The sequence below is a fragment of the Pipistrellus hanaki genome (genome assembly GCF_964339955.1).
Source record: "Pipistrellus hanaki genome assembly, chromosome: 6".
Taxonomy (NCBI): domain Eukaryota; kingdom Metazoa; phylum Chordata; class Mammalia; order Chiroptera; family Vespertilionidae; genus Pipistrellus; species Pipistrellus hanaki.
Genome location: NC_140508.1, coordinates 61251369 through 61274778, shown reverse-complemented (window position 1 = coordinate 61274778; position 23410 = coordinate 61251369). Strand labels below are relative to the sequence as shown.

At 45.8% G+C, this 23410-nt stretch overlaps 1 protein-coding gene across 1 annotated transcript in view; it reads right to left on the bottom strand.

Annotated features, from left to right (window-relative positions):
• Positions 1-22917, bottom strand: part of APCDD1 (APC down-regulated 1) — a 30485-nt gene extending 7568 nt beyond the window's left edge. The window contains exons 1-3 of the mRNA XM_084887764.1: positions 22384-22917; positions 11369-11552; positions 8271-8802 (exon numbers count right to left, since the gene is read on the bottom strand). Coding sequence (XP_084743890.1) covers positions 8271-8802; positions 11369-11552; positions 22384-22441 — 774 coding nt within the window. The 5' untranslated portion in view covers positions 22442-22917. The remainder of the gene's footprint in view (positions 1-8270; positions 8803-11368; positions 11553-22383) is intronic.
• Positions 22918-23410: the final 493 nt, after the last annotated feature.

The window sequence follows — 23410 nt, the reverse complement described above, 5'->3', positions numbered from 1 at the left end:
TTGCCAAATTCCTACACCAGTTAGTCTTTTTTATTGTGGTAAAATAAACATCATGTAAAACCTACCAACTTCACTATTTTATGTGTATGGTTCAGTGGTACAAGGTGCAACACCAACACCTAGAACTTCATCTCTAGAACTTCTCCATCTTTCCAAAAGGAAACTCAGTATCCATTAAACAGCAACTCTGCATTCTTGCCCCCGACCAGGCCTCGGCGAGCACCATTCTACTTCCTGTCTCTATGACTTTGACTACTCTAGGTACCTCATGTAAGTGAGATCACACAATATTTGTCCTTTTTGTGATTGGCTTCTTTCACTAAGCATAATGTCCTCAAGGTTCATCCATGTTACAGCCTATGTCAGAATGCCCTTCCTTGTTAAGGCTGAACAGTATCCCATTGCATGTATAAGCCACATTTTGTTTATACATTCATCTATTGGTGAATACATGGGTTGCTTTTAATTTGGGGCTGGTATAAATACTAATACTGTGAACATGGATAAACAATCTATTCCGAACCCTGCTTTTCATTCTTTTAAATATATGCCCAGAAGTGGAATTGCTGGATCATGTGTGGTACTTCTATGTTGAACCTTTTGAGGACTCCCATATTGTTTTTCCATAGTAGCTGCACCATTTCCCCCAGCCATGAACCAGGGGTCTAATTTCTCTCCATTCTCACAAACAATTGTCATTTTTCTCTAATAGCCATTCTAGTGGGTATGAGGTGATACCACATTGTAGCTTTGATTTACATTTCCCTAATAATTAGCGATGTTGAGCATCTTTTCATGTGCGTAGGGTCTATTTGTATATCTTCTTTGGAGAAATGTCTTGCCCATTTTCAATAGGATTTTTTTTAGTTGACTAGTTACATTTTAAAATAACTCTTTAGCTAATATTAAGGAATCAAAGATGTCATAAACAAGAGTGAATTCTGGCCCCACTGTGGTTACTGTCAACAAAGGGACAGGTTAGCCACAGTTGGATAAAGGAAACACCTTTCTGTTTTGTAGACAGATTTTTTTTTAAATGTATTCTCTTCATTTCTACGATTGAATAAAACCCAAAATACCTACAGGAACCACAAAGGGAAGCAGAAGTTAAAGCCTACATATTGCATTGAGCTCTAGTGTTTCTCTTTACCACGATGCTTTTTTTTTTTTTTTTTTTTTAATAGTAGTCTTCCAAGATTAATAAAAGGGAAGACTTTTCCAGCATGAGGAGTAATCTGTGCTATGAAAAATTGTCTGCTTCATGAAGTGACTCTCTTTTATTGGACCACGTTCTAACAAATGACTCTCCTGTGAGGGCTCATGCTCCCAGGCTTCGCGATGGGGCGTCACATCACTCCCCTCCCCTGAAGCTCAGAAAGGACTATTTTAAAGCCAGCATTTCTGTACCCAGAAGCTCTGAAGATTAAAGCAGAGACCAGAACGTGTTTCCTTGTAGCTATTCTTTACATCAAGGATTAAAAAGCTTTAATTCCAAAAGGGAAGGGGAGAAAAAGATCCTTATACAAAGAATTTCTTGTGGGGAGAGGGGGAACCAAACTCAATCTGAAAGTGAAAATTCAACCTTAAACTTTATAAGTGAGCAATGTTCTAGGGAAAGAGTGGGGTTTCCCCTCGTTCTCCTTTCGGACTCCTGCCCAGCGCCGTGGTCACATATGTAATAACTGCAGCCTGCACGGACAGGGCATTTGATTCTGAGGAAGTTCAAGTACATCGCCTCCTTAAGCTTTACAACCTCCCAAAGAGGCCATAGGAACACTTTAAAGATGAGTCCACCAAGGCAGAGAGGGAGAATAACGTGGCTCAGATGACTTTATAAGGCAAAAGTAGAAGATGGAACATAATTTGGTCTTGGGGCTTGCTGAGAGCTACTACCCAGCCCCCGGCCGCCTCTGAGGCTGAACACATGTCTCAGTGTCTGGAAAAGGTCTTCTCTGGCCAATGGCTGACAGGGATTCTCCAGGCTTGCTCCCATTCCCTGCCAATATTTATTTCTGGAGAGTTGGTTCGTCAACATTTGCTTACAGTATCCACTTGTTTCCAGCATCTTCCCAGAATGGAAGAAATTAGTTGATATGATTTTGTTGTGAATAGATCAACTAGAGAAGCAGGCTGAATAAAAAATTTCTTGGGCTAAACGTTTAGGTCAAGGAGAAGGAGAAATGGGAATAGATGATGAAAAGTCCCTTTCAGAGAGTTTTGTTCCCTGGGATAATACATGAATACATGAATGTTTCTCAGGAAGAAGCCTACCTTGGCCAGTGGTTGATGTTGAAAACTTTCTTTACCACTGCAATTTGCACGTCTTTGATTACATTGATTTTATTTAATTCCTACACATACATCCTTCCCAGATTCTCTCCATTTCATTATCCGTTTTCTAAGGCCAAGATCAACGTGCTCTCTTTTTTTCACATTTCCCATGACATCGAGGAGAGGGCAGTGCATATGACAAAGGTTCTGGACTGAGTGATTGACAGAAACATATCAGTGGGTACTTAAAAATAGGAATAGAATAAGGCAGCATTATCACAGATCATGATAGAGGACCTGCCTGATGGGGCAGCTCTTGGGATGCTTTTCAGATGTGGGATCCTGAGAGTTTATGATCGCAGGCTCGTTTTGAGCCCTGAGGTGATCATGATGACTCTACGCTACGAAAGGAGCAAGGTGAATAACCATGGCCATACACGTTGGGTCTCTATAACTGTCGCTTGAAGCGTCACCGCTAGGACCAGGTAGTCTGTCTGTCCTGGGAAGCAACACCACATTCCCAGATACGGGTTTTCTAAGAAGTTTAGAACCTAAGAAGTCAGGTTCTTATTTTAAAAGAAATCAGAAAATCACAAAAGATAATTTTGCCTCCACCATGCCTATGCATATATATATACTATGTATAGTCTCAACAGCTACATAAAAAGAACCATAATAAACAGGTTCTTTCATAGAAATAGCTTTCAAATGGTTTCAGAGGGAAAAAAATTATTTTTACTTGTTCTTTTCTATTAATTTAAATTGATTTAAATATTAAAACAGACTCATTTTAATAATTAAATTTGCTGTAAATGCAGTGGCCTCACAGTCTGGCCCATTTCTCCTCACCCTCTCTCCCGGCAGTGTGCAGCTAGTTCTCCCACACAGTAGGCACTTAATATCAATTTTCTGAACAGCTGACTTCCTACTTGCTCAGGCTTCCATTCTGCCTCTCAGCTTTCTTGCCTTTTAAGGGATGAAATGTTTACCACTTGCATTGCCCCTGACAACAAATATTTCCTGATCTGCTAATTCCTTAAAAAACAAAAAAAACAAAAAAAAAAAACAACTTTGCATGCCTGTTTAGCTGCTGAAATACTGTAGAATCAAGAAACAAAGAAACTGTTTCTGCAATAATTGTGTATGTGAGCATCTGTGCAGTGCAACAATGATGTGCCACTTCATACCTGGCCCACATAAAATGCTCAGACGAGCAAGCCCTTCAGAGTCAAAACCCCATCATTCAACCTCAATTTCACATAACATGCTACATTTGCTGCCTTACAGTAAAAACACCCAGCCCCTCTGACAGTAAGGATAACTCAAACCCTTTAAGGTCATGACGCCCTAAACCTCCTGGTCTTGTCATCTACCACCTCTTCCATCTCCCATCTCCCATCCCCCACCCCCTCTGAATCCCTCTCCTTTCCCCCACACTGGCAGAAAAAGAAGGGACACACATTCTCCTATGAGCACCTGGCACCTTCTGTTCTTGCTCACCCTCCCACCGGGAGCCACACCACGCACATGGCTACGGAGAGACCCCTTTCTGCTGCAGACCTGTCTCCTGGAGCGGGGCGGAGAAGTCTGCTGCCTCTGGCCACCTCATCCAAAGTCCCTCTGCTGTCACAGGCATCAGACAGTCTCACAGTTCATCTGCATTTTTCACATACTCTGAAAGGCAAGATTCCTCAGAAACAGACGCTTGTTCGTTCGCAGCTAGTTTTACACAGGTTTCTCTAGAATTTCAAGAAAGTGCACAAGTAATGCCTTCTTCATTCACAGGGCCCGGCTCCTCTTGAAAACATTGGTGCTTTCTCCCTCCAACGTGCAGTCCCCCTGCTGTATGCGTGCTGGGCAGAATGTTTAAGGTACACAGCTTGGGGAAAGCTGTCTGGTTTTCTGACAAACCCTTTGATTTACGACCCTGAGCCTAAGTCATGCAGGATTTTGGAGAAAGACCAACTCCGTTTGCTAACAAGTCTGATACCGAGGCTTGGCATTGCCAACAACCGCAGCAATCGTTTGTTTTTCATTACCCTTTGATTCCACCACGGGGCAAAACGCACCTCCCTAACCCTTCCTCGGCACAAGACTCTCTCGGTAGAGGCAGCTTGGATGTTAAACTCAGTTCAGGCAAAGCACCTTCTCTCAGGGTCATTTTAGGTGGCCTTGACTTTCTAAAATGAAGAGTAGCAATTTCATACCGAAAGAATCCTCTCCTCCCACACCTGATGTTCTTCAAACAATTTATTTGCCGAAGGACTCCGAGCCTCACAGAGAAGCTGTATAAAGCTTAGAAAAACAAGATGATTTAAAGTTTCTATTTTTACGTGGTGTCCCGTTTCCAGAGGGGCTGAGACTAGTGGTTTGAAACTCAATTTAGCATTTAAACTAATTTCAGCCAGGTCTCCACGGACCAGCAATTAGGGAAGGCAAGGAGTTCAAAGGTGGGGGAGGGGAAGGGGGTGCGTGTGGTCTTTCCGGATGCTCCTTCCCCGCAGACCCAGCGGGCAGGGAGCACCTGGGGCGTTGCATTTGGTGTCTGGAAAGGCACCAAGGGCCAAGTCCATTTATTCCTTCTCATAGCTGTCCTGGGGAAGGATCTGAAAACTTCCTGAAGACTCTGCTGCACGCTGCAGGCCAACACGTACAATGCCAGGGACAACAAGAGAAGAAGGAGCTCTTTCAGCTCGCAGGGCCTCTGGGCCTGGTCTTCCAGGGACCCCGCCCCCAGCGGGCAGGCCGGTGGTGGAGAGCACTCGCTGGGCCCTGGAGGCCTGCCTGCATCCTCCTCCCAGCCCCACTGCCATCGTCATCTGTGGCCACAGCACTCTGAGCCTTGGAGTCCGAGAGCTTTTGTAAATGTATTTTGATTTTGTGTGGTAATTGTATTTGGGTCATTTAAGATCAAGGCACAAATTTTAAAAGGTACAAAAGGGTTCCCTGAAGTAACTGATTGTCCCAGCTACTCACTCTTCCTCCTCGGAAGCAATTCTTACCCTTCCTAAGAACCCTTCCAGAACACGAATTCCTTTGGAAGCTTATCTTCTTCTTTTGTGGTTAGTTTTACCCAATGGTAGCATATATTTATTTTAAATATTTTTTTTTATTGATTTCAGAGAGGAAGGGAGAGGGAGAAAGTGATAGAAACATCAGTGATGAGAGAGAATCATTGATAGGCGCCTCCTGCACAGCCCGTAATGCGGATCCAGCCTGCCATTTGGGCATGCGCCCTGACTGGGAATGGAACTGTGACCTCCTGGGTCATAGGTCGATTCTCAACCATTGAGCTACACCATCTGAGCAATGGTATAATACTTTTCATGCTAATCTGTACTTTTTTTCTTCTTTTTTACTTAGCAGTACATCTTGGATAATATCGAAGACCCTTAATATTTCTTGAGTGAGGGGACAAAACAAAACAATAAAATGCTTCAACTTTTTTGTTTATAAAAATTCTGAGGTGGCCAGCCTTACAACTCTCATCTTAATTCTTCATGCCAATGTCAATAACTCACTTCCAGGACACTTTTCCTCCCAGAGCCACAACCGTATGCCTTTACTCTCCCCACAACCAGGCTCCATTTAGTGAGATGCCAACCGGAGAGGCCCTGTCTCCGGAGCCAGGGCAGGGAGTGAGAGAGAGTCGCCTGTAGCTACAAGTCTTAGGAATACTGGCTTCACCTTCTAGGTTTTGGAAAGGGCCATGCTAACAGAAGGACTGCGGTAAATTTGAGGGAGATGAGAAAGGGGTAAGAATACAAAACAGTTATAGTAATACTTCTTTTCTTAGAGTCCTAAAAAGAACTTAAGAGATCAAAGAGCCTATGTAGGCATCTGCAGGTGAGAAAATGGAATTGCAACCTGAGTGTGTGCACATGACCAGCCCAAGGTTAGGTACAGGGGTCCTGAATCCACCCAGGCAGCTCTGGGCTATACCTTACCTCCTTGAGCAACTCAGCCTCCTTCCTCCTTCCTCAACCCCTCGCCTCACTGCCCCCGAGTTGTGGAGTTGTGGCTGTTTTGCTGCTCATTAATGCCTCCCCTGCAGGGTGACGGGAATGAAAAGGACTCTGCTGGCTTAGCTGATCTCCCTAAAGGTTCAGAGTGAGACAGGCTGGCGTCCTTGGCTAGCAGGAGTTTTCTGAATTATCTGTGGACCATTTTTATTCATGACATTCTTACCTCCCATCACCAGAGATAATCTATAAGTTGGCTAGACTGAAGAAGCCAAATTTATGCATGAAAATCCCCTTTCCCAAAGATTTCAACGAAAGTGCTATTTAGCTGCAGCAGTCAACACAGACTCTGGATAATGCTACCAACCAGAAAGGTCCCGTGATGGAACCGGAAGCTCATTACTCCTCCATTTCCCCCCAAACCAGGCCCTTGCCCAGGTGCCACTCTGAGGAAGATTCTCCTCCTATGCCTTTGCACCCATGGGCAGAACCCTTCCCCACCTCACCCATCCCAAGAAGACGTCTGAAGTGGGCATGAAGGTGCCCTCTTGCTCACTGCCCTAATTCACCTTCTCTGCCTCAGTGCCTCTGGCACTTCATGGACCTGACTCCTGCTCTCCACCGAAGCTACCCCGAGGCATCAAGGCATCGTGAGCCGTGCTGGTGAGCTCCCTAAGAGCACAGAGCCTGGGGAGCACTGGGTCTGATGCCCACGGCCCTCCGTCGGCCTCACCTCACACAGGAGACCTGCCCTGACCAGCGTCCAGAGGAAGCAGCCTCTGCCAGCTGGGCTTCCTCAGCAGATGTCCCACCATTCTGATACCGGGGGACTTTCAGCACAGGAGCTCACAACAGCACAGCTAAAAAGACAACACTGAGTGGTTTTGGCACGGGAAGGATTCTGTGATCTCTCTACTAGTCATGAATGAGCTCAAAGGACTACGAAGAAAAAGCGAGTTTAAAAAAAAATGAATACACTGCCAAACCTAAGTCCAAGGAGACCCTGCAGTTAGAATTGCTGATCTAGAGAAAACGGCCTGCCACCCTGACCCTCTGTGATCTGAGCCACACGCCCCCTTTCCCCTCCCAGCCTGGAGCTTCCCTAACTTTCGAATGGAAACACTCGAGTTCCACGAATTCTGAGCCCCCGGGAAGAAAATGCTTTGTGAATTCCATATAGAGTCATTGGATAATCACTCACGAAAAGAACAGTGTAAGGTTGTCATTGTTTCCTGCCCCTACCAGACCCCCATCCTCCCTTTTGATCACAGTAACTTTAATTTAATTTAGTCAAGTGTGGGGTCTGGAGAAGGAGGTATGGGTTCAAGTTCCCCTGAAACTTACTGGGTGACCTGGGGCAGGAGGCTAAACCCTGGAACCTTAGCTGCCTCTTCTGCTATGAGGGTGCAAAGACCTTCCCCAGAGGGCTGCTGGGAAGTCTGAAAGCAGCCATGGGGGTGGGAGATCTTCACAGGGTCTACAGACCAGAGCACACAGCACAGTCACTGCTCCCAGGGTCCTCCTGCCTACCCCAGGGCTGGGATCCCCTCTTCTGTCTTCCCACGTGTGGTTAGAAGGTCTCCATGTTGCCTTCATGCTTTCCTTTTTTAATCACCCAACTCCAGAGAATGTTTCCAGAGAATTCAAGTTGAGAGGAACCTCTGGACCCTACCACACAACCACCCAAGACCCTACTACACCACCAACCCTAGAACCACCACCCACATCAAATATGAAACTTGAGGCCCCACATCACAGAGCACATTGGTGACTGACCCAGATCTCCAGACGCTGGCTATGTGTCCCCGTCCCAGAAGTCCTCTGAGATCCTTCTCAATTCCCACCACTACCTCCATCATGGCTCAGCGCCCGCTCTCTCTCTCTCTCTCTCTCTCTCTCTCTCTCTCTCTCTCTCTCTCTCTCTCTCCCCCCCCCCCCTCTTTCTCTTTCTCTGCCATGGGGTCCCTCCGACCCCATGGACACAACACACCTCATTTTGCTTCCCTGCAGGCCCTGAGACAGTCCACTTCGGGGTACCTTAGCGTTCTGCAGCGGGGGCTGGTAGCTGGACGGTCGGTAGAAGGTCCTCTGGGCGGCGTCGGTGTGGATGTCGCCGAGGAAGAGCTCCTCTACCAGGCGGTCCAGGTGGTGCTGCAGGTACTGCTTCTCCACGCGGAGGAGCTGCAGCTCGTGCATGGCGAAGTTCACGGCCCTGGTGCACTCGCAGCCGTCCTCCTCCTGCAGCAGGTCGTAGGCCACGTCCTGCACCCAGGCGCCTCCGGCGGGGACGAAGCCGGGGCATGTGCGGTTGACCAGCTGGCTGAGCCTCTCGGCCACGGCCTCCGTGTGGGAGATGACCTGCACGCTGTGCAGCTGGTAGTCGGCCTCCGTGCCCCCGCGGATGATCCAGGAGGCCTGGCGCAGGCGGATCTTGCCCCGGATGATGAGCGTGTAGGTGGGGCTGGTGCAGCGGTTGCCGCCATAGTAGAACTGGTAGGCCTTGAAGGTGTTGTTGTGGTAGAACCTGTAAGACCGTGTGATGAACTCTGGGCCTGACCTCACTTCACAGCTGGGGACGAAAAGAGAAAGGAAGACTTTATTTGAGCCCAAAGGCACGAGGTAGAGATTCCTTATAGTGTTAAGGTTCATTGTAGCGGTACAGTAATAATAACAACATGCTTACACGCTCCTAAGTCCTGTATAGGTACCAGTTCATGAAGTCCTCACGATAGCCTATGAGTTCGGCAGGCATCATTATTGCCCATATTTTACAGATGGGGAAGCAGAGGCACAAGCAATTTAGAAGCATGGCCAGGGTCATATAAGCAGCCAGCACCAGAGCCAGAGGGTGACCCAGGGCAACCCAGCCCCACGCTATGCGTCTACTCACTCTACAGCACAAAGCCTCTGTTTCACTTTACGAACAAGCCAGGAGAGTAGAAACCTGCCATCAGAAGTTCCACCCATAGGCCCAACTGATAGAACTGTCTCCCTTGTTGGTAGGAAGAAGGGAAAACAGTGTATTTCTGGCTGATAGAAGTTCCCTATGCAAGTTCAAAAAATGCCTGAATTCTGTTTCATGGAGCTTGTCTACATCAGGCAAGGGCTACATGTCCATTGTCCTGCAACGGAGTCTAGTCTTGGGGAGGCGTCACTTAAAGGCAATCAGAAATCCACCCTCCCAGCCAGTCAAAATCAATGTCCCCCTAGAAAGATAAAGAGGCAACTAGTAAAATAAAGCTAACATAACAGAAGTAATAAAAGTTCCTTTTGTTTTGCAGGTGTTGACAGCAAAATGTATTTTGCTGTGGCATGAGATAAATGCTAGATTCCTTGGCCAGAAATACTTGGACTGGGACAACAAGAGCACAAATGGCTCAGCAGGTTTTTCTGTGTTTGTTTTTTTAATTTCTTTCTTGATTAAGGTGTTACATTTGTGTTCTTATTCCCCCATTACCCCCCTGTTGTCTGTGTCCAGCAGGTTTTAACTTAGGTACATTTCTCCTCCAGAGAAAGAGGAGTTTAATATGAGCAGCGATTAACGTCCCTTGAGGTTTAGCTAAGAAGATCACTTATTTTTATTTAATTATTTTATTTAATTATTTTATTTAAGTACTGATAATCTGCTGATTTGGCCACTGGACTTTAGCACATGTCAAATCTGTCCACCTCTCTGTCCACCCTACCGCCATCCTTAACCTACGCCTCCTTCATCTCTAGCGGGCACTGCTGCAAGTCTTTTCATTGGTCATCCCCAAATCACGCTTTCTACCATCCATGTGCCACACGGCAGCCTGAGTGCCAGAGCTGGGTCATGTCTGAAGCATGGCCCTTGTTGAAAACGTATCAGTGACTTTTCATTCTCTTAGATTCAAAGCTAAATTCACAGAGGAGTCCTGGCTTCCAGGTACCTTGGGAGCCAAACTCGCCCTCTTCGGCAGCCTCCTTTGGAGCTGTTCTCCTTGGTGTACATGCCCCAGCCACAGGGCTCTGCACCAGCGCTCTCTCCACCCAGGCTCTGCTAGTTCTTCCAGATGGAGAGCCCCTCCCCTAGTCTTTGCATGGCCAACCACATCTCAGCTCAAGTGTCCTCTTCTTTGCTAACCTTTCCTGACCCCACCCTGTCCTAAAATAGGGCCCCTGGTATTCTCCTGTGGCACCTGTTGTTTTCACCCCTCATCATAGTACTTCTTTGTGTGTTTATTTGTAAAATTCCTGAAGACAGGGGCCATGTTTACTGGGTTCACTGTTATAAACACAAAGTCTAGAATAATACTTGGCACACAGTTATTATTTGTATACTCAGTAAATATTTGTTAAAGAAAATAATAAATTATTGAAAAAGAATATCACATTAACATTGTTTGAGCAAATATTTATCATGTATTTATTTTGAGAAACCCCATTTATTTAATGGGAAAAATAACCTCTGGGTCTTCATCATCTTATAAATTTCCTTTTTCTTCTGCATATTTATTTGATCCCTCCCCAAGGTACGCAGAGGCTGCAGGGGAGAAGTGATCAGATCCCAGAGTTAGCCTTGTTAATTCTCAACAATTTAAAGGGTAGGAGAAAAACTGCAAGTCTGCCACTAGGCTATTTTTAAAAGCTCTAATGGCAGATAAGCCGGAGCTCAAACTGGGATAAATCTCAGCTCCGCAGCCCGGAAAAGAATCCAAAACTCCAGCCAGCCTCGTCGAGGTAGCTTGAGAGCCTTTTAACGTACTCTTAGAACCCTAAAGCCGTCTATTAAATTACCAGAATATGGCTGGAATATTTAGACCATCAGAAACGTGCAAGTCATGTTTCAGGGTTGGGGAAACACAGACTCCTAATTTCACTTGCTAATGGTTTCTTTTTATACAGGAGTGGTCCCACCGATTTGGTAAACAAGGACCTATTCACTCACACCCTGTGGTGCAATACCATCTCTTGGCTTTAGCTGCTATTTCTACAGCACTCAGCTCTGTTTCTTTACCAACCAGAGCTTCAAAGCGTTGTTTGGCCCTTAGAATGTAGACAACACCTGAATCACTGTATATTATATAGTCTATATGCATCCGAGTCTGAGAAACCTTAAGAAGGGCCTCCCATAGAGGGGTGCTCCCGGGTCCCTCCTGCCCCGGCCCGCTTACCCAGTGGACACCCAGTGGCCCTCGATCGCCGGTGGCATCTGCACGGTGATCCTTGCACCATTGTGGAGGTGTTTGAGCATGTGATGACATTGGGATTCCTTAAACGCCCTCCAGGCACTTTTCTCTAAGGACCTCGGATGCGATCTGCTATCTGGATGAAGGAGGGCAGAACCCTCTCCCAGCCCTGAAAAAGAATAGCGGGAGTTAGCAGAAAGGTGGGTAACAACAGATGTGCATCAAGGCCGAAGACCCACCTCTGTGACAGGAAAATCACTGCCAGTGGGAAACACACACCTACCCTAACCCCACTAAGCTTTCTCACTGCCTCTACTTTCAGAAATACACAGCCCAAAGTGGGAAGTGTCCTGGAGATAATTTCCCAGGTGAGAAACCTGAGGTCCATGGTGATCATGAGCATGGACTTGCATGAGGTCACTTGGATGGCTCCTAACACAGCCTGAGCCCTGATCCATGCATCTATGAAATAACAAAAGGTCATGCCTCTACATGGGCAGTTGTGCAGTGCTGACAAACAAATGCCACTGGGCATGCAGAGGGGAAAAATGGGCCTGTTCTAGAGACTCCAAAGAGGAGGAGATGGCACTGAAGGGAGAGGTGAGAGAGGGGTCCTCAGGAAGGGTGACAAGTCAGTGGCACATTTAGGTGAGGAAGGGGGAGAGTGAGGAGACCAGCCTCAGTGAAAAGGGATTTTGATGGAAAAAGGCCCATGGAACAGCTCCCCAAACTCCTAACTGTGATCTGCTCCCTCATGTGGCTCCCATCTGCTCCCATCAGGGCATGCGTCTTCTGGTTTCTCGGTCTCCAAATGGATGCCCTGTCAGTGGAGCAAGTCATATACCTGCCCTACAATGGAGGCATGACATTCCCCCCAATATCCTCCAAGTAGGGCCCCATCTCACCCCCACAACATCGGTGACTAGATACACAATGCAGAGTTAAAAATCAAGAGTGATTACAAGAAGGCTGAACATTTTTTATTTCCCAGGGGAAAAGGAATACTAGGCCTAAGTTCATCTGCAGCATAAGTAGTTTACACTACAAACAGTAGTAAGCTCTCACCAGTCTAGTTGAGAATAAAGCAATAAAAACAAATGGAGTTATAATCTGAAAGCTCACTGTTTCCTTTGAGATTCACTCCTGAAGGAATTAACAACTCGATAGGTCTTTATTATGGATCTTCTACATTTTCAGCACTAAGTTAGCAAGGAATACACTAGTTAAACATATGTACAAAAATAAAATTTAAACGTAAGCAAAATAGATGAAATGCATTCATTAGCATGCTCCTTATGAGGAGGCAATTATATACACCTGAATAATTTCAAAAAGTAACCATGGTTTATCACAGATATTCTGAAAATGAAGTCAAACCCAGAATACAGCGATTTATACCAACATGAAAATCTACTGGAGAAACTCAGACCTGCCGGTTGATAATATGCAAATATTTATAAAATATGCAGAAATTTGCCAAGATTCAGAGGGTTGATCCGAGTGTTGACTTCTATCAAAGGTCTTTTGAAAAGTCTCATAGAAAGCACTGAGAAGATAAGTTTATGCAGGGGCAATCTCAGGTTCTTCCTCTGAGTAAAATGCTCCCCTAGGGTGGAACTGCAGCCTTGACTGTTCTCAAAGAGCTTAAATTAAGTGAAAGGCAATGAGGCAAAGATACTATGCGTATGATTCAACTAAATGAAAATTGTAAAGGGAGATTGGAAACCCACAGGATGGTAAGGACGCTGCCTCTTCAGTTGTTGAGCTATGTCACTGCACCAGGTGGAAATCCAGGAATGAACTATTCGCCATCCTACCATGGACAGCTGTCCATACCGTGTCTTCTGAACAAGTATTTATCATGGTTTCCAATGTGATCCCTATTTGCCTGACACCTGTGTGGATTTCTCAGTTAACTCTGAACTAGAGAGAAAGACACAACTCACTGGAACTCCACCAACCCCAAATAATTATCTTGATGATAGGAACCATTTCCTGAATTCCTTGTTAGGCAATCAAGAAATAAAACATAGCACAGCATGCTGTCTGGTAATCAATTATGATACAGCTAACAAAGAAGATTTTAATTCAAGTCATGAGGCACTGGGAGTTGAGGAAGGTTCTCCTCAAAATATGACACTAAACATTCAGTAAAAGATGCCATCAACTCACTATCAACCAAGCTATGTGCTAAAAATTGATTTGTAAAACCCTTTACACCCTGCAAATGTTTTCCTATGAAGATAAATAGCCTGGAGGATAGTGGATATGGGTGAAATCTCCAGAGCTAGGCTGATTGAGTTAAAAACTGGATGTGCCACTTAATGAATTTCATCCAACCCAAGACTTCCATAATAGTTAAGATACGCTGTCATTTTATTACAAGGCAAGAGCACTTGTGTTTAAATGATGACATGATGCGTTAACAGTCTTGAGATACCCATGAGTTAGCATAGCAGCCTCTGGCTGCTTTGACATTTCTTTGACCTGTTCAAAAAGATGTGGCACTCTCCTGCCTTTAGTTGCATGGCTTCATGTATAACAGATAATTCCTTTGCTTTGCACCTATCTCAATAACACAACACAAACACATCCTCATCTTTCTGTAGATATATTGTATCTTTTTTTAAGCACGTGATGGTTGCCCTGTGAGAAAATATTGAAGTTCTTTCTCCAGTGATCAATATTTTCTTCACTAATGTCAAACGACACTCCACTGCTTGGTCAAGAGGCCTGTCTGCCCTGGCTGGTGTGGCTCAGTTGATTGGAGCATCACCCCATGAACCGAAGGGTCACAGGTTCAATTCCTAGTCAGGGCACATCGCCAGGTTGTGGGTTTTATCTCCAGTCCAGGAGTGTACAGGAGGCAACATATCCTCAGGTAAGAATTAACAAAAGAGGCCTGATTTTCGCAGTGAGTCATTTTTCTTCGCTGCTGAAAATATAATTTATAAGAATTAGGGAGGGGGGAAAAAACAACTTGCTTGGCTCAAATGTTTACTCTATTTTCAAAACCAGCATATTTGCCACTAAAGTCAAGATACAGGTACGAGGGATGCACAGGAAGTTAGTGATGTAATGGCATCTGTGCATGTGATGATCAGCTGCGTCCAGGCAAAGACAGTGTCATCCTCTCATAACTGCAGTCTGCAGGCTAACAGAGACTGAAACCCTATTGACCTTAAGGTGTATATCCATTGCAAAGATCTTCAAATATTATATATGTGCGTGTGAGTGAGTGAGTGTGTGTGTGTGTGTGTGTGTGTGTGTGTATCTTACTACTGATGAAATACCCTGCTAGCACTGTGACCTTAAATTAACCTTTCCAAGCTTCAATCTGCTCATCTGCAAAGAGGAGGTGACACTACCCATCTCTTAGAGTTGGTTTCTTTTCTTTAACACAGGGCCTGGCACAGAGTTCTCATTAAATGCTAGCTATTTTAATTTTAAATAATAATAGGCTCTTAGACCGTTCTCAGAAAGTCCTCCATAGCTAACAGTACTGGTGCAATGATGGTGAAAGTCATCCAGAGCCAGGCTCACTCTGACTCTGGGGAGGAGTAAAGACACGGGGCTCTCGGGCATAGCTAACCAATGCAGAAGAGGGTAGGACTCAAAGTGCTGATTTCTGTGGTTGTTGACAAGTTCCACTCAGTTTAACAAATACCTACTCACTGTTACTCAACATAGTTTAGAGGCCAAAGGCATAAAGGAGAATACATTTTTCTTTATTCTTTGAAGCTCTTAAGGTCTCACTGGCCTAGATGTCAGAGAATAGGGGTAGAGATGATGAAGGAGGCTCTGCCTAATCACAGTATTTGGTTGTTGAAAATTCTGTCATTGTATGTTGAATGCAGCTGACAAGATGATCTTTCTCAGATGACTCGGGTTCTTAAGTGGCTCCAGGTTCTTAGGAACATCCCTGCCCAAAGGACAGAACTTTAGATACAGAGGTACTGGAGCGAACAGGGTAACAGCTCTGTGTAAACCATGAAGGGGTTCCCCCTCCCCTTGTTTTTCCTATAAGACAAGAGTGAGAAAGCGTGTGTGTTATTTGGTTAATTGAGGATTCTAAATATTTTGGCTAATTGAGAAGACTAATTAATTGGGTTCCCATTCATTAAGATTTTGCTGTAAATTAATCCAAGGAAAAAAAGTTTCTCTAAGAATTAAACTACAACCATAAAGTAAAAAAGTAGCTGTGAGTTTTCAGTCTTCAAGGTAGCTTTGGATTACATCATCTGATATGTGCCCTTTTTCCTATATAAAGTAATAATTATAATAATGGTGATAACTAAAGTTTGTAAACACCTATAATCCGCTTTATGCATATGTTGTCTCATTTGCCAAATGATGGTTACTATACAGGTAAAGAAAGGAGTAAGTGGAGAACCACATTTTATTGTCACATGTTTCACAAAGAGCTAGTCCATGATGCCAGCTACACTGGAAGCTCTCCTTAGCACTGTTCCTCATCCAGTGGAATTGTGAATCTGGAGGTTATCAAAACGCTTCACTATAAAATGGTCTCCAGCATCAGGGTCCATGACCTGGGCCCAGAAGAAGCTATTATGTACCACAAATACTATGACAAGTGTAGGAGAAAAAGAGTAGACTCTGGAAGGAAATTGTCCACCTGTTGCAAACAAATTAACTCCTGAAGACTTCAGGGTACAATTTCATTGATTACCACTTCCAGAGAACTGAATGAGATCCTGGGGTTCTGGAGTGTTTATTCTGTGTGCACCTGTTTGAGTGTGTGTGTGTGTGTGTGTGTGTGCCTATGTGTGTGTATTCATGCATGTGTGTGTGTATGCATGAGTGATTTACTCCAAGGAATAAATTACTCCACAATAATCGTAAATGACTGTAGAATGATCTTAATTATTGTCATCAATGCAATAGTCTACTCTTCTGAGAGCAAAAAATCCCAATGCTATCAAATAAAAAAACAGATTTCCTGAAAGCAAGCAAGCATGGGGTTGACCATTTCTGCAGAGATTTACATCCTAAATACAAAGCTTCTGTGACCAGCTAACTGAATTGGTCAGATTATGCATTCAGAAAGCAGTCCTTAGCAGTTTACACAGGGGCAAAGATAGGGCTTCTCCTGCAGTCCTCAGCAGTGAAGCTTATTCCTAAACCCATGGTGCCTTCCTTCACAGAGCAACCCAGGCCAATGATGGGACCACACAGAAGGGTGAAGGGGTACAGTGACTGCTTGCCTTTTGAAAGTCAATATTCATTCATTCAATAAAGAGTTGAGAGACTACTAGGTGTGAGGTTATCTTTTAGGCATGGACCATTGTTTTTTAACATGGGAGAGGAAAAAGTACAGACAGAATATTCCATACCCACATTCCCGATTTTTCTAGATATATTCTTTAGTTTTTCACCTGCCTATCTAGATTAGAACCAAAAGTTCCAAACCAAATGGTTACATATAATGAAATGTAAAATTAGTTGGGAAGGAAACAATTTTCAAGCACACTTTGAAAACTAACCTTTGATCGGATTAGTGTCTTTATAAGTACTTTAATGCTTAAAAAAAACACACACACCAACTAAAAAGGCTAAGTATAATATCAAAATAATAACAACAGTTGTCTCTGGGTAGAGGGTTTTAAATGATCATTTTCTTGCTCACTTTGCATATTTCTGTATTTTATATAATGTGACATGCAGTCCTTTGATAATCAGAGAGAGAAAATATTCTCAAGTTAGAACTGGTGTGATACCTCAAAACTTGAAGCAGATAAAATGAGACTGATTAGATTAAATGCAGGTAATTGCTTAGCCATGAAATTGCCCTGCCCAATTAAATAAGCAGTCATTACAGTAAATGTGTGCTTTGAAGTGGATACTTCTAGATAAACTCCAGCACAGCTTTTCATGTTGGGGAATAAAAGCATGTATGTATCACAGACTTACTAGATTTTACTACCATATGGGTACCTGTGCTTAACAAGCTCTTATTTTTATGTCAATTATTATTATTAGTAGTAGTAGTAGTATTAGTAGTAGTAGTAGAAAGAAGCAAAGAGAGCTGGTTTTGCAATCTTTAAAACTTCATATCTAAAGGAGAAGTATAATGAAGTCAAGATTTCAAATTCCTGGCTCCATTTGACTTTAGTTGACACCAGGTAATTTTCTATGTCTTTTTCTTCTAATGCCATGGTCCCCAGGCTAGACATCAGGGTTGGACCATCATTTGCTGAATTTACCATTTTGGGGTCTGTAGCTCACTACTGCTGCCACACCCATGATCTTCAGCACAGTTGTGTGCGTATGGTGTGTGTGTGTGTGTGTGTGTGTGTGTGTGTGTGTGGTGTGCTGGGACTCCCAGAGGAGAAAAGGCTGCAGCCAATGGTAGCGCCATCCTCCCAGCTCTGGGGCTCTGCAATAGGTCTTCTTCCTCACCCCTAGATATTCTGCAGGATTCTTCAGGAAAGGGGGACTGCTCCTCCTCACAACCCCTGTCCCTGGCAAGCAGTGACACGTGGCACATAGTAGGGCAGCTGAATGATCTGGAAAACCTCCGAGAACAGAATATCGTTAATTATTTTGGAGTGACATCATATCCTTTTCCACCTAGATACCTATCATGTGACTTTCTAGAATAGTTTTATTCCCAGATTGAAGAGAACTGAACGACCTTGACAGAGTGAGAAGCCACAATTGGACAATGATGGCAGGATTTTCACTGAAGTTTCCTCTGTCATCATTTCGACTCTATAGGCAGAGAATATTGACATGCCCTGCTATGTAAGCTTTCAGTAGAGGTACACAATCACTAACCTATCATTTTATGTTTCTAGTCTTAAACATTTTATGCTTTACTTTAATTGATTACATAAAGTTTGCAACCTGTCCCTAAACAATATGCAATTACACTGCTCTATTACCCACTCATGTTTAGTTCTTTTATCATTTAGGTAGAGAAAGAGTGAACATGGCAGCAGGCCAGTGTGGCTCAGTTGGTTGAATGCTATCCCATGTGCCAGGGGGTCGCTGTTTCAATTCCAGTCAGGGGACAATCAGAGGTTTCCGTCTCTATCCCCAGGGGGAAGAGGGGGGGGGGCAGTGCAGGAGGCACCCATTCACAGTTTCTCTCATTGATATTTCTATCTCTCTCTCCCTCTCCCTTCCTCTCTCTTTAAAAAAAGAATGAACATGGCGATTATAGATCTGTTTAACCATATGTTTGAAGCAAGTCAATTTATTTCACAAAATAATATTTAACATCTGCTAAGAACATTGCCCTGCTATGAAAAGATGAGTCATATTCCTTTTTAACATTTCATTTATGACTAAGGGGGGAAAGGAGCAGAAAAGACAATGTTTTCATATTTATAAGAGCTATCTACAGTAAAATGGCATTTCTAAGATTTTTTTTTTTTACCCTATTTAAAATATTTCCTCACTGCCAAAACCGGTTTGGCTCAGTGGATAGAGCGTCAGCCTGCAGACTGAAGGGTCTCAGGTTCGATTCCAGTCAAGGGCATGTACATTAGTTGTGGACACATCCCCAGTAGGGGGTGTGCAGGAGGCAGCTGATCGATGTTTCTCTTTCATCAATGTTTCAAGCTTCCTATCCCTCTTCCTTCCTCTCTGTAAAAAGTCAATAAAATATATATTTAAAATATTTCCTCACATTTTGTTGGGTAAGCTATCACTTGTTAATATAGTTTTTTAAAAAATTTGAGAGAATATATGCTTGAATAAAAGGGACTAACTAAAAAATGTCTTCACTTTTCAGAAAAGCCAATGAATTTTTCAAAAGTAAACAGCAGTGGGGAATAAGAACATCTCTGTCAACATCAGCTCCAAAACTTAAAATCAAAGAGGATTATCACTTTGCTCTACATTAAAGCGCCATTTATTCTGGAATACCTCATGCTAATCGGTGTTTTTGAAAGTGAATGATTTTCGTGGCTTTTCATCTAAGCAAAGAAAACAGTGATAATGGACATCTTCCAGCTGCATACCTTCACGACAGCCAATAGTTTTATTTGGATTAAGAAATGCAATTGTTTTTAGAAGTAAAGGGAGAGGAACGTAACACTGACATGTATACTTTTATGCCATCAAATTTGGAACTTGAGTTTGCACGACATTTCCAGTTTAAAAAAAAACCAAAAAACTGCAAAAATAAGCAATGGACTCTAGTCTTACCAGAGCTTAATTTTCTCACCAACAGGACCTAAAGGTGATTTATAACTTGCAATTAGTTGGAATAAAGGTAACCAAAAAAGAAAAAAGATTGGATGCCAAATCTAATAGCATTCTCACACAGAATCTTCATGATGGCCTGTGTACTTTTTAACCACACTAATGTGACTTGTCAATGTAACAATGTCTAATGATGTCTAAAACTAAATTTATGAATGTTTGTCACAGAGTATTTATAATCACAGAAGTACGTTTTTGCCTACTTATCACTGCCATTAATAGATAAAAGGTGTCCCATGGTTAGCAAAATAAAATGCTTATTTATCAGGAAGGAATCATTAAGCCATTCTAAGGAGATTTGAGGTAATTTCCTCAGACTCATAATGTCTACTAAAATATGTGATCAAGCACCATCTGTTACTACAGAATTTTAAATGCTTGCAAAACCCCCAACTACAGTACGACCCAGCCATTCTCTTAGGTTAGGCTAATACCCACTTTTTGTCAAAACTACTTCAAATCAGGCACAAAAAAAAGGGGGGGGGATACCCAATTCTTTCCTGGTGTTTTCCTTTATCCTAATGAGTTATGACAAGCCTTTCTTACGTCCTGAGGATTTACACATTGAATGACCACCCCCTGTTTATTTTCTTCCTTAGAGTCGGACATTCTCTGCAGGATCTAAGTAGATCCTTTGGGGGACTTCAATATTAATAACTTTGTCATAGTAGATTCACTTTAAAATGGGGATAACTTTTTGTAGGTTATCCATGTCATCCAAGTTAAACTTGGCAGACCTTTGTTTTTTAATCTTTTATCCTCTCTGTCATACGCACACATGCACATAGTGTGCACACACGTGTGCATACACACACAAGGTCTGGCCCCACCGTCCTCCAGGATCTGGAGTTCAGACCATTCTCCCAGCATAGGGCACAGCTGGGTCTGGGTAACCCCCGATCCCAAGGATTCAAGCCAACTCAGACTCAAATTTGGAGGTGTGGGGCTCTCCCCGGCCCTCACCGTGGACATACTTGGGCTCTTATGACCTGCCAGCTATTAAAATCCCAGCTGGGTAGAATAGGGAAGGAAGTATAATTACAACCCCCATCTCTCAGAGGCGGGAGAACAAGATCAGAATGAACTGGCCCAGGTTGCCTCTCTGAGGATGGCTTTTGTACTTCAAAAGTCAATGTTTCGTGCAAAATAAATAAATAAATAAATAAATAAAATAAAGAATCTGCTTTTGACAAATGTTAAGTAATTTTTCATTTTAAAGCCATTTCACCATGCTATCCCTTTTCTGCACAGATATTACAACAGATTTTTAAAAAGAGAACCATTTTCTCTGTTTCATCTCCCTCACCCTCTTTTTTTTTCCTGGTGTGTGTGGCAGCTGCTGTTTGATCTGTTCATTGGCTCTGATTTGTTTCATGTTTCAGCCAAAGATGAAAACTACTCTGTAATTCCAAGCAGATGGGCCTAGGAGTGCAACCCTATAATTATACCTTCTCTCTCTGGCCCTCGATTTGCAAGCCTTCCACCCTGACTTTTAAAGTCTGGGAATCACCAGAGTGCAGAATACACCTTGGCGATCAAGCAGGTCTGGCCCAGCCCCACATGTTTGCAAGGCCTGTGGACTGCACCGCCCAAGCCCCCTACCCCAAGTAGGACTCCAGGAAAAAAAAAAAAAAAAAAAGAAGGAAAAAAAAAAAAAAAAAAAAAAAACAGCCAGGGAAAGCGTGCAGGTTAACCTTCCTAGGTCTTCTAGTGTGGTCACAGCCTGCTGGGCAGTGCTCGCTACAATGAGCTCCATCCATCCATCCATCCGCTGTGGGTCCTACTCAGAAATGTCCTTGTCCTGGAGGGTGCTGAAGGGATCTGCAGAGGTTGGGGGCGGCTGTGGGAGGTACTGAGGACGGAGAGTCCCGCTCCTAGTGGAGACACTCCGCGGCACAGTCAGGTGTCCCCACGGAGGGAGCTGGCTCAGGACCTCTGCATCAGCACCCTGTGTCCTGAGGGTCAAACACCAGGCTAGCCCACAACTTGCCTTGGCGGCTCCCAGGCCAGTGTGTTCTTTTTCTCAGAGCCATTCCTGGAACGCTTTTAAGGCGCTGGTGTTCTCTGGGTAAGAGTTTATTAGAGCTCCTGAGAAAAATGTGGCACATGGAGCAACAGCCACAAAACGATCAAGCCACGGCATGAGGCGGGAAAGGAGTCAGGGCCCGGTGAACTTAGGAGACTGGTTTTCATTATCACCCCTTGGCCATCAGCAGTCCCCCTGCGCTTGGAGGCTGCGTCTGGTCTACTTGGGAGAGAACCCCATCACCAGCCTTTCAGAAAAACACTAGTCCTAGGAAGGGACCCAGAAACCCCGCGCGCGAGCAGTTTTTCTGCTTCAATAATCCCAGTTTCTCTTCCCGGTCCCCTAAAAGCGTGGACCCCATCAAGAGCCCGTCCTGCATTGACACTTTGGAAACAAGATCGCGGAGCCTGCGATTTCATGACAGCCTGCAGCTTGGAAATCCAGCAGTGGATAAAAGTTTTCCCGGGGGTGGAGGCAGCCGATGGAGGAGATAAAAAGTCCGTCTGGTGTGGGAGGCTCTGCGCGCTTCCAGAAGGAACGCTCCAGCCGCGGGCTCCGGGCGCTGCCGGGGGCGAGGGGCGCGCAGCCTGGGAACCGGGCGAGGAGGCAGCGGGGCTGCGCGGGGACCGGAGCCGCCGCGCTGGATTCAGGCTCCGCCGGGGGATGTCTGCGGCTCGCGGGGCTCCCACCCCCGGGCTCCGGCGGGCCATCCGTGGCCACCCGCCTCCTCCCCGGAACTCACCGTGGAGCAGGAGGGCCGGGAACAGGCAGGTGAGCAGGAGGCGGCACAGACAGGACATCTCCAGTCCTCCTCCGGGACCCCCGGCGCGCCCCGAACCGCTCGAGCCGCTAGGCGTCCGGGGCCCCTGCCTCCAGCCCGGGAAGACGGCAGCGAGCGGGGCGAGTGCTGGGGGGCGCGGGGACACCGGGGCGGACCGGCTCCTCCGCCCCAGCCTGCGGGCGGCCGGGCCAGGCCGGCGATCAGGCGGCCGCGGCGCGGGGCCCCATCCCCGGGGGGCGCGGCGCGGGGGCCGCGGGGGGCGCGCTCCCTCGGCGCCGGCGGGCCCCGCGCGCCCGGCCTGACCGTGTCCGCGCTCCGGGTCCCTCCGCGCCCGGCCCCGCCGCGTCCCGCCCCGGCCGCCGCCGCCGCCGCGCGCGTCTCTCCGAGCTGCCGGGGCCGCCACTGCCGCCGCGGCCGCAGCGCCGCTGCTTCATATTTCCCCGGCGCCGCCGGCGGGGCGGCCGGGCCGCGGGGCGGAGGAGGGGCCGGGGGAGGGGTCGGGAGGGAGGCGACGGGGGAGGCGACGCCGCGCCACCGCCCCCTGGGCCGCCCGCCGCTGGGGGATGGGGGCGCGGAGACTTGAAAAGGCGCGTCGGGCACCGCCTCTCCCTCCCTGGCCAGCCTCCTCCCTCCACCCTCTACTCCCCCCCTCTCATCTTCTCCCCTCCCCTCCTTCTCTCTCTCCTGCCTCTTCTCCCGCGCTCCTCCTCCCCATCCAAGGCCTCCTTCCCTCCGCCCACCTCATTCCGGACCCCTCTGCTCCCCAAGGTGCCCCTCTCCTGCCCCCGGGCTCCGCGCAACCTTTTCCCTCCTCCTCCCCAGCTGCCCACTCCTTGGGAGCTTCCTTCTGCGAAGGGCTGACAGCCTTGGCACCGCCTGGAGGGGGACAATGTGCCCTCATCTCCCGGCCGCCACTCCAAGCAGCTTGGGACCCTTTCTGTTCCCTCAACTGGGAGGGCGCGCCACCTGTGGAAGGTGCTCCAGAGGG